This window comes from Erithacus rubecula (genome assembly GCF_903797595.1).
Source record: "Erithacus rubecula genome assembly, chromosome: 3".
Taxonomy (NCBI): Eukaryota; Metazoa; Chordata; class Aves; order Passeriformes; family Muscicapidae; genus Erithacus; species Erithacus rubecula.
This window is the reverse complement of record NC_136689.1, coordinates 28,108,881-28,127,422: the sequence shown is the minus strand read 5'-3', so window position 1 is coordinate 28,127,422 and position 18,542 is coordinate 28,108,881. Positions and strand designations below refer to the sequence as shown.

Here is an 18,542-nt window from a genome sequence, read left to right as displayed (position 1 = left end):
GGTGGAGTCACCATCCCTGGAGGTATTTAACAGATGTGTAGATGTGTCTCCTAGGGACATGATTTAGTGGTGGGCTTGGCAGTGCTGGGGTATCAGTTGGACTCAATTATCTTAAAGGTCTTCCCTAACCTGAACCACTCTATGATTCTATGACCAACTCCAACACAGGAATTTGAGAAATGTGTGACTGCTAAGAAGCACCTTCCCATTAAAAAATGTTGAAATGCTTAGTTTTAGCTACTACAAAAAATAAAAGGCACTGGAATTACTGAAAGCCTGTTTGCAAGGGTTAATTCATTTTTCAGTGATAAACTGAGAGAGATGATACTAGAAACTCATCAGGAATATTTTTTCCTTTCTGGTACAAGAAGAACTGCAGACTGTTAAGGCAGCTTTGTTTGCATGTTTGGTTCAATCAGCTGATGCCCACTGTCCCTTGTGCAGTAAGGCAGAGATGATTTCTTCCCAGAAAGGGAATTTGTCAAGCCCTAAGGAGAGTTCCCTTGAGAGATCACTGGTAATGGCAGACAACATTTACCTAAATGTACTTGGTTGCCAAACCAAGACTGTCTTGTTTTCCTTTACTTTCTTGGCCAAAAGCCAAGTCCATACTTCAAATCCTTTCTTTTTTTTCTTTCCTTTCTTCTGGTTTTTTTTTTTTTTTTTTTTCCTTTGCACTTCTTTCTTTTTCTTTTCTTTTCTTTTTTTTTAAGTAAGTTCCTGTGAGCAGTGATAAACAATTCCTGTATTCGTGTTGTGCTGATGGCAGTGTGATAGCAGTGTGAGCATGCCAGCTCTGTCAGTCTAGACATGCAGGTACACATGATGTGTTCACACCCTGTCATCTGGCAGCCCTTCAGGTAGCAGAGATGTGTATCTCTTCAATGAGATTTAATAACTGAGCTGCTAAAGCTGTGAAGTTCCAAGCACTTCCTGCCCACGCACTTCTTTGTCAGATGAAGCCCTAAATCTCCCTGAATGTGTGTTTCTTTCCTGGGAGAGTGTTTAGGATATATTTCAAACCTTTTCTCCTTTATAGCTGCCTGATTACATTCACTTGTTTAAATTGCAAAGCTGTTTCTCAGAGACCAAGAATAATAACGTAGAAATTAAAAAGGTAATTTAAGATCTGATGATGATCCACAGGTTTCAAGCAATCCTTCAGTGTTTTAGACACACATTTTCAGGCACAGTCAGCTATACAAGGACACTTAGAGAAGTCAGCTCAGTTTTCAAATGGACCCTTCAGTCTTGACTTATCATACTTTTGTTAGCTTTTTATTCTTTTCACTTCCTTTACACTTCTCTTCCCCTCAGCTCTTCTCCTCTCCTCTTGTGAATGTTGGCAGCACAAGTGGACCCAAATATTTTCTGTGTCAGCCCTGCAGGAATGTGTAATTTAAGGCTCAAAAGCAGAGGAGGAAGAATATGAAGGACTGGAGTGTCACAGTAAAGCCACCTTTTAGTTATTACCCTAGCCCTGGTGGGTTTGGATTCCTCTAACCACAGGCCTGATCCTCAGTGCCTCTGAAGTCTATTTACAACATGTTTAATAATTTCTACCAGCTGGTTCTTATTGAGACTGTCACTCAAAATTTATGTAACAATTTCATGTATCAAATAACACGGCAAAAAACTCCATCCTAACCAACTTTATTGTTTTTAGGCTGATAAATTTTTGGTTTTAATTAACAGGCATTTGTTGTCAGCAGTTTTCCTCTGGAGGTTCTCAAAACCCTCTTGGGAATGAGCATTCAAACTTCCTTTCTCCCCAGCAGACTTTGGATCAGGCTCCCAGTGCTGAACCACAGTGTTTGAAGGTCACTTTTCACTTCTAGAATCAACAACCTGGAAACAAAGGAGTGCAATTAAAGTTAATGTCCCACATGGTTTAAAAAATAATTGTGAATGCCTTCGAAACCTGACATTTCAACTGGGAATGTAGCTGATTGAATAACAACAAAAAAAGCAACAATCACATGAGGACGCTGCAGTCATATGATTCTTTTGCACAGTCAGTCACAGCTTTGACTTCGATTTATGCTCCCCCTGTTCTCTGTCAGATAATGAGGGCTTAGTTTAAACAAGCCTGTGCCCCTAAGGCTATTGCTGTCACCCTGCTCTTGGCTGGCAGTAGGAGGGAGGGTTTGCTCCAGCCAGGAGGATGCTCAAGCATGTGCAAGATCGACAGGACTGGATATCAGAGCCTGATTACTGAGAGAAATGCTGGCTAGAGTGATCTGGGTAGTGGTAATAACTTACACAGTTAATAGAAAACATTAGAAAAATAGAGGAAACAACAACAAAAAAATGTAGCCAGAGTTCTAAAATCCCTTTTCATTGGGCAATGTCTTCATTCTGTTGAGAGTGCCTTGGAATTCTGGACTTCCACCTGCCCTATGTAAAACACAAGTGATTTACTCTTCCCCAAATCACTGGTTTCTGGCTAGCCAGTGTCAGACTTACCTGTGATGTTCTTTGGGACCTTTGAAACTACTACACAATTCTCTCTTGAGGACTGTACTTGGCTCTACGCCTTGCCATCTTACCAAAGCTTGTTCTTTGGTGCAAACAACAGAAACAAACTTCTCAAGACTGCCAGGGCTTCAGTGAAAATCAGCTGCTGCACTGTAGAACTGCACTGCTGCTACTGCCTGTAGAGGAGCACCTGGGCTGGGGAAGTACATTGACCCTCAATTTAATCAAGTAGGTGCAGTGTTTGCCAATCTATGCTGCTCCTCTGGTTATATGTTATTATTAGGCTGGGCAGAAAAGTCTGTTTTTTGTTTATCACTACAATCCATGAAGTTATACAATCATCTGTGTGTGGATCATGGCAACTTGAGTGCTAGATATTGAGTGGCCATCACCATACAGGGCTGTGACGGCACCTCTAGCCGTGGTTGGATTGGATAGGCATGTACCCTCTAACTGTTTAAATAACATTTTCCTTAACAATCAACTCTGATCAGGAGCCAAGTCAAGAGATGTGTTTAAACTGGCCATTTTCCATTGAGTTTACAGGTGTTGCCCAGCATATAGGGTGGTTAAGTAGCGATGGGTTCATCAAATGCAGTGAGCTGTTGCAGTAACACTTGCAAATCAGGCCGGGGCAAGAGTTAATTTGGATTTCTGGAAATAAGTATTCCTAATTTAAAAGCAAATTAAGAACAAAAATTGATCCCAGTGCAAAACTAGTATAAAAATGCCTGTGAGGTGAATGGTGTGGCTCCAAACAGGTCTCTCAGAAATCCCAGGGAATGCTGAAAGCAAAAGGAGTGAGTCATAAGCACATGAGCTGAAAGAAGCTGAAGACAAAATCATGCATCCCTGCTTAATTCCATCACATGATGAGTCCCGGGGCCCTTCATTTAACCGGGGCGCGGAGCGGCGGGGCAGCTCCACTCTCAGCCGCCCGCGGGACCGTGCGCTGCTCCCCGGCAGGTGCTGAGCCAGCCCCGGCTCCCGAACCATGAGCGGCGCTGGCCACCTGCCCCTGGGACTGCTGCTGCTGGCCCAAGCGCTGCTGGGCGCCGCCACCACACGTGAGTGCTGCCCTGGCCCCTCCATCCTCCTCCTGTCCCCGGCCAGCGCAGGGACAGCGGCTCCGAGCACCTGCGGTGGCTGCTGGAGCCCTGCCTGCTGCTTCCACCCCAGGGCTGCCTGGCTCTGGGCACAAAAGCTGCCTGAGCTGCTCAGTAATCTGCTCCCCAGGTCCATGGAGATGGCTGGAGCCAAACCTTGGCTCTCGGCAGCAAATCCTTAGCAAAACTTCCCCAGCTCGAGCACGGCCAAAACAGCAGATGCAGAATGGACTCTGCACAATTGGCTTGGCTCAGCTGTGGCTGGGAGAGGCCAGGTCAGAACCAGTGCTCCCCACTGGGACCTGTGGATCCCCAGCCTCAAGGAATTAGATCTGCGAGCCACAGTGGGCAGGGAGTGGGATGGTCTGCTTCTTTCCAGGCTCCCAATTTGACTCAAGACTTAGGATGACCCCCTGAGCTCAGGGCTGGGAATGTAGAAATGGGATTTTAAGTCCAAATTCCAGAATGTACAGTGTGGAAATTGAAAACCTTAAAAGCTGAAGTCCATCTGAGCATTCATCCAGCCTTGTACCTGCCTCCAATGGAGAACAGTACTGGATGTAAAACTGGGCAGGTCAGGGCACTTTCCCAGCTTTTGATGATTTATAGAATTGTCTCTGTCAGATGCAGAGTCATTGTATTTAACAGATTTTACTAGATTTCTTCCATCTGCTAATGCATTTATGTTTTCATTGCAACACGTGTAAATTTCTGGGACACCCTATGTCCTGCCAGCAAAAAATTTCACACCTTAATTGTACCCTATGTAAAGAAATACCTTTCATGTGCTTAGAACCTGTAACCTGCTGGTTTCATTTGATTCTCCTTAACTTTTATACTTTCAGCTTCTTCCTCCATGCTGTTCATGATTCTGTTTTTATATTCTCCTCTGTCACCTCTTCTCCAGGCTTCAAGACCCAAGGTATTTAGCTGTTCCTCATATGGAAACAATTCTACCTCTTTGTAGCATCCTCAGCACCTCTCTCTGTACTTTTTCAGTTCTTTTATAGTGATTGAGCTGCAGAGAACAGAGCATACAGTACTCAAGACACGGCATTATAAAATGCTGTAATGATGTTCTCATCTTTGTTCTCTATCTAGCCTTTTCCTAGGTTTTCATCTACCAATGAGTATTGCATTTCAAACTGTAAAGCTGCAAACTCCTGTTTCTGAGTTTAGAGCTGGTTTAGAGACCCTCATTCCCAAAGTAAGGTTGCATTTAACTCTGTTGAATTTCATAGTTTTATTCTTGAGTCATCGAATTTCATACAGTCCTCCCCTCTGTTACTTTTATTCACAATCTTCAGCAGATTAAAGAACTTCACTGTTTACCTGTTTTCCAGATTATGAACATTTTAAATTATTTTAACAATGGAGAAAACTGGGCACTTATTCATAACTTTTTTTTTTTTTTTAGTATCCTAACCAATCATTTATTCATGTGAAATCCTTCATTCTTATCCCATGGTAACTTAACTGCTTTATGCTCCTTTAGCAAGGGACCTCACCAAGTGCTGTCTGGAACTCAAGCAGACTGTAACAAGCAGGTCAGCCTTGTTCCCATGCTCTCTGTCTCCCTTGCAAAACTCAGAATATGTTTGTGAGCAATGCACTCCTTTTATGGCAAATCATATTAATGCACTCTACCTACTTACTCTGTTCTTCACTGCTGTTCCTACCAGCTTCTCCAGCTCGAGCCCCAAAGGGTATTTTTAATCCTCTAAATCTTCCCTGGAAGTGTTTTTAAAAACTGTCATCACATTTGCCAATTTTTGTTTCTCAGTCACTGAAGCAGTGTTAAGCAAGATGTTACATGCTATGGTTAATAGCTCATTTATTTCACTCTTGAATAACTTCCATACTTGGGCCATCCTATCCAGACAACTTTGTCATTTTGTTGATTTGTTCTATAATTGGGTTTTTTGTGCCAACACTTCATTTTGAGAGATACTCTCCATCATTGTAGGAAAAAATTCTATCACAGAAACCTCCTATGTTCTTCCTTTGTGAATGAAAATATAAACCAATTGACCTATTTGACTTTTGTTCTACCCCTTTACCTTCCCTGAATGCTTCTTTTGCACTTACATTATGTTTTGGCCCTATACTTCCTGGCAAGCTTTCCTACTTAGTTTATATTTGGGGGAAAATAAATAATTTGTAGTTTTTATGCTTTTGCAAGTTGTTCCTCAAATTCTCTTTTGCCCTGCTTTATTATGTTTCTATACATAACTTCAGAAACTGTATGTTACAGTCTGGTGCCATTCCACCAGCCTTTTTACTTCTAATACATTTTTATCCTCTTTAGCTGGGTCATCTTTCTATTTCTGCTGTCCTAACATTGGCTCTCATTGTCTCTTTCATGGCTAATACACTTTCACAGGAAATACTGAACTTGTCTTTGCTACATTTTTCACCAAAATGAAAGCCAGAATGAGAAAGAAGAAAGTCAGTCGAAGTGTAAGATCTTTTCCCTTATGATCACCTCACCAAAACTATTACAGGAATCTGTTCCTTGGAGCATAACATTACTCTGTCTATTTTGAACTGAATTGCTCAAATTTTGGTTACAACTAACATCTGTTCTTGAGTGGTTTTCATTGTTAAAAAAGGAATACATTTAAGCTTTTTGTTCCTTTAAATTCACCAACTGAAAATCTTCAGTTCCATGTGTTAGAGAAACTAGTGCAGAAGTGTTTCCTCATCTGAAAAACCATCTTTGTCTTGTCCTGAAGCTTGTGAAATGTTTGATATTTCACTGAAATAAACAAAGCACATCAGAGAGGCAAAGAAATACCTAGGCAGCTTGTGACTTAAAGCAATGACAACAGCTAGTACTGGACTAGAAAATGAATTATGAATTCAAGGATTGTTAATGAAAACTCAAAATTAAAAGCATTTATAAAACTAAAATGTTCCAGCTGGTTTTGATGAATTAAACATTTGGAAAAAACAATGATGGAAAAGTTTTGATCTGACAAAATCAAAACGTTTTTATTCATTAAATAATTTTTAGATAAAATCAAGGAGAATGGGGAAAATAGACTACAAAAATTATTTAGCCATTTATCTTTGAATGAGATATTGATTTAATGATATCTAAAGTGTAATTGAACTTGCTAAGCCTTTGGGAAGTACTTTTACAGTTGCTAATTTGTTTTTTTCCTGAGCAAAGTTTCTGAACGACAACATTACCAAACTCTTCTTCTGTCCAAGACTCAAAACAATAGAGCATGTGATACAGGTCATTAAGTAAATACCAGTCATAATGTTATGCTTGCTCACATCAAAATATATTAAATCTGCAGGAAAGACTTGATTCAAGTGATTTAAGTGAGACTGCAGGGAGTTCTTGGAGGGCAAAAGACTGTGGGAGATTGTGTCTCTGAGTGCAAAATTGTTCTTTTCCTCAAACTGTTCAGTCCTCAAGACTTGGGAGAGAGCTACCAGCATCAGCTCAGAGTTGAGCTGGGACTGGCCAAGGGATGTTCCTCCTGCCCAGCAGAAATTTCACTGGGCAGTAAAACACCAAGAGAAAGCAGCTCCTGCCTCTTCTTCTGAGCTGTTTCTCTGATTCTCTCTCAAGGTAAAATTAGGAGCCACCCACCTCTAAAGTCTGTGCTTAAACTGGCTACACCTGCTCTGCGTCTTTTCCAAAGCCTGGAGAAATTCCAACACAACCTGTTAGGTTACAGCACACAGGGCAATTCCTGTCCTTCCAGAACTTTGTTGCACTTGGGTATAAATGTCAGTAGCATTCTGCATCAGCTGTATCTTTACAATAAAGCCATGGAAAGCAGAAATCCTAACTCCCTTAACGTTGTGACAGAATGGCACACCCAGCAGTTACCTATCTGATTAACACGGCAGAGCTCTTTAAAGCCTCCAGGCTTTCATGGAACTGTGCCCATGAGCCCTCTTATTAACATATTTTTATGGCATCCTACAGTGGCCAACGTGTTCCTACAGGTTACTTGGATATTTATGTTGCTTTCTACTATGTGTCCTTTGTGACAGAAAGAGGCATCCTAGAAGCCTGGGAAAAGTAATATGAGAAGAAAGAGGTTCTTGAAGTTATTTAATATCTGAGCCATTTTTAAATAAAAGGCATGAAGCTAATATGTTATTGTTGTTATATTATAAACACATTGAATTTACTATTCAGCTCTAAATTTCCTTTTCTGGAAATACCAGCTTCTGTTGTAATTGGTTCCACCCCTCCCACCCAAACCACCAGCCAACTCACCAAAGGAGCTGCACTGGGTCAAAACTAATTCCTGGCACAACTTCCACTAGAGCACAACTCAGACACAGAATTAATTTATCCTGTTAGCCTTTTACTTGTAGATTTATTGCCAGGCAAAGCAGTCAGAAATCAAGCAACCTCTGTGCAGAGAGCCTGACTCTTGCAGGGTTATGTAAATTCTTGCAAACCATTGCTCTGATATGGTCAAAAACATTGTAAACAATTTTATTCTTTGCCTGGGAAGTTTGCAATACTGCCAGTAGAGGAAAAAAAAAAAAAAAAAAAAAAAAGAGTCAGTCTGACAGCAGTGGAATTGTCTTTATGTTGATTATAGTTGATGTAAGTGTTTATAGCTGCAGTGATAAAATGCCATAATTTTCTATTGGTGGAAAGTTTTCTACCAGTACATGATTAAAGTTCAGCACAAGAGGAATGTTTTTATAGAGTAGTAGGGAAAGATGTATTACATTAACACTGATGTTTGGTTTTCTCTCTAGGATTTCAAGATGTGTTGAGCATTGGAAGTACTTCTCCTGTCACATCCTACAAGAAGCTGCAAGGCTGGTCTAGTGATCAAAATAAATGGAATGAAAAACTTTATCCTTTCTGGGAAGAAGGAGATCCCAGATGGAAGGACTGCTGGAAAGGTGATAGCACACACAGATTTCAAATACACTTGGAAAACTGGCCAGGAAATCCACCACAGTGCAGAGTGCAGTTGCTATAGTGCATTTTCATAGGGCCAATATCCACTGCTGCACAGAATGGCGAGTTAGAGATGATTGGGTTTGATACCATTCCCAGTGGGGTGCCTGAGGAAGCAGAACAGAGTTATTACACAAAATGCTTTTCCATTATGACTAATTTCAGGCATTAATACTTATCAAGAAGTATTGATGGTCAGGGCTGCAGCACAACCCATTATGTGAAATATGCCCTGGAGGACAGGCAGCTTCAGCTGCTACCTCGGTAGGACACGTGGGCTTCAGACTGACAGCCGCAGCAAAGACCATGTTTATTGTCACCTGGTCTGAGCTGAGGGACAATGACTACCCCTGGGGACAAGCAAAAATTTTCTACTTTGAAATATATCAACCCCCACAGGTAGAACACTATATTCTTAGCTCTAGGAAGGAAATTAATGGCAAACCAGTAAGCGTTCTGGGGGGGGAGGGGGGGGTACATTGAGTCCCCCTGATTGTTTGGAGTTAGGGTTTTTCTAGGACCATGAAAGCCCTCAGAAACAGAGCAATCAATAAAGCATTTCTAATGTAAACAGTGCACAGTTGATGGTAGCTTCTGCTCCAGTGCACTCTTTACTGCAGCAAAGACCAATTTTCTTTTCCACAGGAGGAAGGGTGACAGCCAAATTGGACAGTGACAGCCCAGCACTGGTAGGATCCAACGTGACCTTTGCTGTGACTCTACAGTTTCCCAGGTGCCAGACAGAAGACAATGATGGCAACATAGTGTACAGGAGAAACTGTACCCGCAGTAAGTAATGGCAATTTCCCTGCACCACGCTCACATCTGCCGGGTGCTGCTGTGAATGTGTCACTGAGCTTTGAAAGCATCACAGGCACACCCAGTGAACAGCAGCTGGATTTAACTGACAACTGATAACTGATAACAACTGATAGCTGATAACAACTGATAACTGATAGCTGATAACTGATAACAACTGATAACTGATAGCTGATAACACTTAACCTGTGCATACCCAGCCTGTGCCACACCACTTTCTTTCCTAAGAAGATCACTGTGGTACTTTCAGTGCTCTGCCCCACTGTATATACACTGACCAAGTAGTTTGGGACTGGCCATGGTTATAAACTTGTCTTCCCAAAACAGTCACATAATCTGACTTCCCAATAGAGCAGTTATTGCTTTTTAGCTCAGGCACAATGCTGCACAGTCATACTGTTTCCTTTTAAATTTACAAACCTGTCAATTTATAAAATTGAGGGTTTTTCTAAATTAAGAATTGTAGAATTCAGTAACCATATCCAGACAAAAGAGTAAATATCACATTTCCACATTTTAGGAATTAAAAAACAAACAAATATTTAAAAATCAAGCAGTATTTTCCTCAGAAAAATCAACCTTTTTCATCTTATTTATTACTACATGGAGAAAAAAGCCTATCATCATTCCAGTGTTTTAAGCTGCTGGATCTAGAACAACACATGCTGTTGTACCTTTCATCCTCTGAATACATAAATGTTCAACAAATTTTTTTACTGATCAAAGTAATTTCCATTTCAAGGCATATCAGCAAGTTATTTGTCAGCCTAAGTTCCAGCTAAATGTCTAATATTTTGTTAGCAGCTTATATCCATGCTCTACTTAATATCTGCTGTGCTGTTTGGGAGAAGAAATTTCCTATTTACTATTCAGAAAAAGACAGAAATTCATGTCTAAGGTGCCATAGAAAATTTTTCTGACAAAATAAACAAAGTTACTTCCTTACAGTGCTTTCACAGCCACCCTTTGTACTTAAAATTTTACAATCTGTCTGCCAAATGTTTAAGTAGTCCCGTTGTCCTCAGCAAAACAGTACAGTTTCCTAGCTGTAGCATCCTGTATGGTCAATGCAAGTTTTTTTGGGCAAGCACTTCTAAATTGTGTCTGGCCCATGAGACAGTAAAGTTGTTTTTAAACTTCTTAATAAAATAGCACCAAGACAGAACTATTTTGTGTTTACATTAAAAGCCAAACAAAACACAACTTCAGAAAAAAAGAATTAACGTCAGTCTAAAAATACCCCACTTCACCAGTTGTTTAAAAGCAGTAACTTCTATAACCTGCAGTGCTTGCCTCCTGTTTCCTTCCTCTCTGCACATTTTTCAGTTGATCAGAACGTGTCCTATTTCTATCCTTAGATCCTCCAGCTTCTATGGATCAGCAATTCTATGTCTACAACTGGACTGAATGGACTGACAACTGTGGCTGGGAAAACTGCTCAAGCAACCACAGCCACAATGTATTCCCAGATGGACGTCCTTTCCCTCATCACCCTGGCTGGAGGAGAAGGAACTTTGTCTATGTGTTTCACACTTTTGGTTAGTACTGCAACACATGCCCTGCTTGGGGTGATGCTGCAAACCTTATACTCCTTTTGTACACCACTCATTTGACAAGTATATTTTACTAAAAGCACTTTTAAAAATGTGCTTTTCCACACTCTTGAGTGGAAATACTGAATTAATTCCCCACTTTTCCAGAGAGGCCATCAGGTTGATATAGAAATATCAACCTGCAGCTTGATATAGATATATCAGCTTGATATAGAAATCACAGATTACCAGAAGATTCTCTTTAAACCTGCATTCACAATACTATCACTAAAGAAAATCATTTTCCTTTCAGTAGTACTCAAGATCCTTTTTTAGGAAAACAGAGAGTCTGAGCAGGTCAGTCAGATGATTTATTGACAGCTCACTGCCAGTTAAGACTTTTAGATTTAAGAGAGAACACAGTGCCGTGTATCACCAGTTTAACAGTGCAGCACATCTTGTCTCTAGGGAGGTGAGAACTGCTACTGGCTGTTCTGCTGCTCTGGTCACAGATGCTGATTTTCAGTGTTTCCTGCCCTTCCTGTAATGGCTGGGCTATTCCTGCCATTGGCTAGGTACTAAATTTCAGTGCCTTCAGTTTGCCTGGCTAAATCAGTATTGTCTGTATCAGTATGAGTAATAATAATAATATTCCAAATTTTATGCAGAGGTGATACTATTTACCTACCTCAGTCAGCTTTTAAAAAGACAAATAATTGAATATATAAAAATAGTTCTGGAGTGTGAAGCAAGAGGTATTGTATCTTCTGGCTACACTGAAAGCAAACACAAGATCACTTAAAATGCTTCACATCATCCACTATGTAATCCTGATGACTTAATGTAATGTAACTGCTTTGGAAAGATGTAGATGTCTTGGCAGTTTTTTCTTGGAATAATGAAATTTGGGACATCTTTTTGACAACTTTGGAAAACTGGAATTTATGTGAGTAAACACATTGTAAAAGTATCCAGTCATTTGGAAACACCTGTCAGATTATTGGAAAACATTTCTAAACTATTCATTTTGGTTTGACAACCTAAGATTCTCAGAGACTTTGCTTCTCATAACTTGTATCAAGGCTGAGGGGGAAAATGTCATGTTTGTGTTCTGTCTCAGGTCAGTATTACCAAACAACAGGACGATCTTCAGCAAAGTTTTCAGTCAACACAGCAAATATTACTCTTGGTGAACATGGGATGGCAGTGTCCATTTACAGGAGAGGCCACTCGGGATTTGTTCCGATTGCCAGAGCAAAAACTGTCTACTCTGTAACAGGTGAGCGTGCTGGAACTGACTGCAATGAAATGCTGAGGGTGTTTGCTGCTTAGCTGTTAAAAAAACTCAGCACAAGCATCATGAGAAGAAGACCTTGGCTGAGAAAGGTTTTTAGCATGAAAATGGAATCCCTGGTAAACTGCCCTGAGTAGCTTAAGTAACTTTTTGTCTAGCTCAGTAGTGACCCCTCTACCTGAGTAGCTTAAGTAACTTTTTGTCTAGCTCAGTAGTGACCCCTCTACTTTATGGAAAACGATTTACAAGAGAGAAAATGCAATCCTCCACACATGTCTGTGATTCCTCATTTGTTCCCATATTTTTCTGGCTGTTTCCTACTGGCATTGACTCCTCAGGTCATAAATCAAATTAAAGTAGAAACCTGTGTTAAAGATACCATGTTTACATCTCAATTTCTGGCTGTTGCTGTTCAGATGCTTTGGATCTGTTTATTGTTTGCAGCCAGGTGTCCCTGCCTTATTTACTTATCTCTTTTTTCCCTCCCCTCCAGACAAAATTCCAGTGTTCGTGAGCATGTTCCAAAAACATGACCGCAATATCTCTGACTCCATTTTCATCAAAGACTCACCTATCACATTTGATGTGAAGATCCATGACCCCAGCTACTATCTGAATAATTCTGCCATCTCCTACAAGTGGAACTTCGGAGATGGAAGTGGCTTATTTGTAGCCAGTGGCTCTAGTACATCTCACACCTACACTCTTCAAGGAAACTTCACTCTGAATTTAACTGTCCAAGCCATTATACCTGTGCCTTGCAAGCCAGTAACACCCACTGCACCACCACCCACCTCAGCAGGTAAGCATTTGTCAAACAGCATTGGCATTTTAGCACTAAGCTAAAACTATATTCTGATGTTTTAAGTTAGTATCTTTAATAGTTTTACTGTCATCATGAAAGAGCTGCATGGAAACCCTCTATAAAATTGTCTTAGAATCAATAAGCATAAACTATTTTAGGATTCTATAGTAGGGATCACTCACAAATTTAACTCCTTATGCATCCAGGTCTATCACCACACTTACAGCATACAAAGGTCTTCAGGTGAACATAAATGTAAGTTTGTATTTTCTCTGCCCTCTGGTCAGGAGGTTTTAGCTTTGTCTACTCAGGGTCATCTTCTGAGGTAAGATGGAAATTTCAAGTGAGAAAAAGGAATTTCAGAAACTTATAGCAAGTTCCTTTCTGGATTGCATTAACTTCCATCCAAAACTGGAGATTGAATTGAACTAGAAAAACCTAGTCATATTCAAAAATATGAGATTTCCACATGGCATTAACCCAGAACAGCTTTTCCACTTTAAATTTATTGACTAACATATTTCAGAATAACTTTTATTATGTTCAGCATTGGTTTATCATCTCAGAGGGTTTTAAGGTTTGCAGAAGGCCTACAGTTTCAGCCATAATACTACTACTGTGAAATTGTAAATGTGGCTATATTTTTCAAATTTCATATTTTTAATATGTGCTCTTACCAAGATATGGAGTGAGAATGAAAAATGAAAGGAAAGATGTAATATTCACCACTTCCCCTCTTCATTTTTCCACTAACTGTAATGTAGAGCAGTGGGAAAATACCAGCTTTTAAAAAAGCATTTTACATGTTTTACTGGCCTTTGGATTTCTTATACAATTGATTGGGGGATTTTAAAGAAGTATTTAATTATATTACAGCTTGTAGCCTCCCTTTTAATTCACAGATATGGGTGACTAGCCAGGTGGCTTTTGCAGTGAGGCTCCCCAGGCCACTCCAGGGTTCTGAAGCTGGGCACACGTGTTTTCTTTCAGGATTCTTGCCATGAGCTCATAACACAGATACATACATGACTGCAAACCAAAGCCTGTGGAATGAAGGCACTTGGAACAAGTGGCTGTGTTCAGAATATCCCAAAGCAGAGCTTGTTCTAAAGCTGCATGTCTATTTCTTCTCCTTGAACAGTTACAACTGGACCATCTTCTGATTCTGACTCTTCTCCCACTGTTGAGTCTGTGGAGGATAATCCTGATGGAGGTTGCCATATTTTCAGAAATGGATACTATGGAAGCAGCATTGATGTTGTAGGTAAGGATGTGGATCAACACCTGAACAGAGAAATGCTGTTAACAATGAGCAACAATGTATGGTAGAAATAATGTTTATTTACACACATTTTTATCCATTACATGAGATCCACAAAAAGATCGTTCTCATGGACATAGCTGAGAGTTTCCAGGATTTATATACAGACTAACTGGCTGACTTTGGTTTTGCCTGCACTCTGCCAGGGGCTAGTTGCAGAGGTTATGTCCCCTTGCTTTCAGACAAAGGGTGAGGCTGGAGCTTGGTCTGGATGCCTGCTGATGGCTGACCCATGTGCAGCTGGGGATGTGCATTGTGTCACTCCTTTCTATATCATCAGCTTCTGAACATGCCACAGCAGGAGCACATGGGCTGGGGAGGAGGTTTACATATGGTTGAACTGACTTTTGAATACAGACAAATTTCATGTAGTGGGAACTGATTTAGCAAAATTAGGAAGTAAGTAACAATAATGAGGAAAAAGAAGGCAGACCAGAAAGGAGCCTCACAGGGAAAGCACTGGAAAATTTCTCAGCTTTCAAAGCCCTCAAAAGGAGTGCTAAGGGTGGGAGTAGGTTATGGAAAACAAGACCTGAACTGAGCATCAGCCAAACATTTGAGGTTCAGTACACATAGACTTCAAAGCCTGTCATGTGTCCTACAGTTGATATGTGTTTCCTTTCCCAGAGGGAATCCTCGAGGTAAATATTATTCAGATGACAAGCATCCAGATGACAGAAAGTCAAGCTGAAAACTCACTGGTTGACTTTGTTGTTACCTGTCAAGGGAGGTAAGTGTGTGAATGAAGCTGTCAATCTTCCATGTTTAAAATTAATTAGGTGCTGGAATGCTGTATGCGCTTAGTTGCAGATGTATGAACAAAATTTGGGAACTGCAGTGTTTCTATTCCTTGATGGGAACTAAAGATAATGCAAGTCTCATTTTTAAACTATGCCAACAGAGGTTACTGCCAGGGACTTTGGATTCAGAGCAAACATCCAGTCTCAGTAAAAATAAGGAACTGATTGTGGGAAGAAACAATTTATAGTCTCCTGGCCAAGACAAGACTTCAGCACTTACAGTAAAATAGGAAGCAGTTTACTGAAATTGTAAGGAAATCCTTTCTCTTTAGCTATGAGTTTTTGACACTTGGAATAAATGGGTGAGTCCAAGCAACTTCTTGGATGCAAAAAGACTGGACAAATATTCCTAGGCCTTAGAAGGTTAGAATTGAGAGAAATAAGATGCAGCAGAAACACCATGGTAATACAACTGGAATACAATTAACCTTTCTTAAGGGAGTGTTTTCTTTTCCAGCACATGATGCTACTTAAAAGAATCTGCATCTCATTCTTAAAGATGTTTTTTAAAGATAATGGACTTTATAAGTTGTTTTGATGCAGGTAATCCTATGATCACCATAAAATGTTAAATGATAAGCAAAACAAGCAGATAATTACACAGACTGTATACATGCATTCTATATAAAATCCACATGTACATATATAAATGTATAGGTATGCAAAAATAGATACAGTATTAATAAAACACAAATAAAACTGGTGCACCAGTGCAATGTGTCCTGAACTGGGCTAACTGGGCTGGCAGGACTCCACAGATGCAATGTGCTCTCTCTTCCCATGGCAGTCTCCCCACAGATGTCTGCACAGTCGTTTCTGACCCCACGTGCCAGGTGTCCAAAAGCATGGTATGTGACCCCATCGTTGTCACAGATGAATGTTTACTCACCATCAGGAGGGCTTTTGAGGAGCCTGGGACATACTGCATAAACATCACCCTGGGTGATGACACAAGTCAAGCCCTTGCCAGTGCCCTGATTTCTGTAAATGGAGGTGAGTCCACAAAGAGCAGATGTGAGCTGTTGGTGAAAAGTTTCTCCCTGTGGTCATTTACCTGCAGGGGGAAAGAGCACAGGAGTACATAGGGGGGTTCTTATTATGCCTGGAGGCCTCAGATGAGACTGCACCAGCTTGTCTAAGAGTCCATGCAAAGATAAAATGATGATTACTTTCCTGGGGGAATTATAGCTGTTAGACCTTGGTTTGACTTCTGTTTACAATCCAATGAGTACAGTAATTATGCAAACTATTCAGTATCACAGAATACAAGCAATTCTTAAGCCATAATGTAATTTTTCACAGAAAAATGTTGGGCAGAAAAGCAGGTGGGGAACATGCCAGCCAGCTCACTCCACACATGGAGAAATAGCAGAAACAGGGGGGAATTCAGCTCACTTGAGACAGAACCAAAGTCTGCAGCACAGGTGGCTGCCCTGGGCCCCTCTTTACTGTCCATGGACCTTGATATGGTTTATATTTCTACATGAAGATAAGATGAATCGTGTTCTAGAATGATCTGTGTAACATCCAGAGTCTGCCCAGGGTAATTGTTTCCAAAGAGGAGCTTTCCTTTTCGTTGGATAAGTACCACTGTGTCTATCTCATAGCTATCACAGCAGTCTTTGACAGAACTAGCTATTAAACTCAGCTCAGTCAGAAGTCTAAAAGATCGTGCTGCCTCTCTGCTCCCACTTCATTGCCCTCTTGACTCCCTATTACAGTGTCCTAGTGACTCTTCTGAACTCTCTAATTACTGTCAGCCAAGCAACTGACCTGTTGAAGTCATCTTCCCTAGGATCTTTGGATGATTTTATTTAACCCAGGTGTGCGTTTATCTGTACTGAAATCAGTTCATTATGAATAAGGCACAATGCCTGACCTGTAAGTGCATTCTGGCTCCTAAAGGTGAAACTAAGCCTGCAGAAGGGTTTTCTCAACTGTATTCACAGAGGCTTGCTTTAGCCCAATAAGGCTGTCTGTCCAGGTTTCCTCCAGAGGGCAAAGCTGAGTTGTATTTTGGGGCTTCTGCTATAATCAAAGCAGAATTAGGATTGAAGAGAGGTTGCTGCTTTAAGTCACCTTCTGGATGTGCCATCTAATTTTGTTAAACAGTTATCCTATAGTCAGTGTAAATATTTTCCCAGCCTAACAAATGGCAAGGACTAAATTAGCTTCATCTTGTGGGCTGCCAACAGAGCCCTTCATTCCCCTCCTTGCTGGAAGGGCAGCCATGTGTCTGAGGAGCAGGCTCATATGAGAAAACTGGCAAAGCACAACTCACACTCTGGTGGAATGAGAATTATATGGATTAGGATGTGAAAGCTCCAGCTCCTGTCAGTCACTGATCTCCAATGCTTAGCACATTAGAGTTTCTAACGGTGCTTCAATTCATACAGCAATAAGTAAAAATGTCATTTTCTTTGGAAAGTCTACCTGACTGTGAAATAGAGGCTAACTTGTAATCAATCTGCTTTCTGAACTGTAGGGGCATCATCTGGAACAACAGAAGGTGTCTTTATCTTCCTTGGCTTGTTGGCAGTGTTTGCTACCATTGGGGCATTTGTCCTTTACAAGTAAGTTGCTAGTTTCTATGATTAAGGAAAATGAGATTACTGGTTTAGGCCACAAAACCATTGGAAAGCATGTAGATGTTAAGGACTTTCAGCACGAACATGTGATTAGTGTTTTTCTGCACTGGTCACATTCTAAATGTGGATCCTTACTTAAAAGTCTTTCAGCCACTAACTGTGCACATTCCTTGCAGGAGATACAAGCAATACAAGCCTATTGAGAGGAGTGCAGAACAAACAGAGAAGCAGGAGGGATTTACTGCTTACTTCAGCTCTTTCAAAGCCATTTTCTTCCCTAATAGCACCGAGAGAAATCCTCTGCTGAAGAGTAAACCAGGCATTGTTTAAACCTTTAGTGTAATACTGACTATTAGATTAAGTACAGGACTTGTATCTGAACTGTACTTTAATGGGGCTTTCTTTTTGTTATAAAAAAACCCCAGGGAGTAAGGTGAAAGCACATATAGATGGGATGGTAACTTTTGGGGCTTGGTGCAATTAGCAACATTAAAGTAGTGTTTTGCAGAAAAACAAGAAGGTAGTTTTAAGCACTTGCTGTTCTTGCTTGTAATGTAGGATACACTCTTCTGAATTACTAATACCCCCCCACCCCCACACCCTTATCTGGCTTTTCTTAAAAACCTGCAAAATTAATCACATCCATAATCTGGAAGGGGGAAAATAAAAAAGAGGTTAATTAAAAAAACAAAACAAAACAAAAACTAAAACAAAACAAACAAAAAAGTACAAAAAAACCCCAGCAACCAACCAACTTGTAAACACTTAGTTTTTATTGCTGCTTACTGCCTTAGCAGGATTCATGTCTTTGCTGTAAAGAGAGACATGGGGGGCAGGCACGTGTTACA

At 40.5% G+C, this 18,542-nt stretch overlaps 1 protein-coding gene across 1 annotated transcript; it reads left to right on the top strand.

The window, feature by feature from the left end:
• Nucleotides 1-3,322: 3,322 nt before the first annotated feature.
• GPNMB (glycoprotein nmb) lies at nucleotides 3,323-18,307 on the top strand (the record flags this gene model as incomplete). The annotated part of the gene is given in 13 exon segments (XM_079302317.1): nucleotides 3,323-3,409; nucleotides 3,412-3,449; nucleotides 3,451-3,545; nucleotides 8,328-8,477; nucleotides 9,181-9,324; nucleotides 10,713-10,892; nucleotides 12,007-12,165; nucleotides 12,674-12,982; nucleotides 14,127-14,249; nucleotides 14,934-15,036; nucleotides 15,894-16,099; nucleotides 17,592-17,679; nucleotides 17,871-18,307. Coding segments are annotated over 13 exon segments (1,836 nt in total). The 3' UTR covers nucleotides 18,025-18,307.
• Between the last annotated feature and the right edge of the window lie 235 nt (nucleotides 18,308-18,542).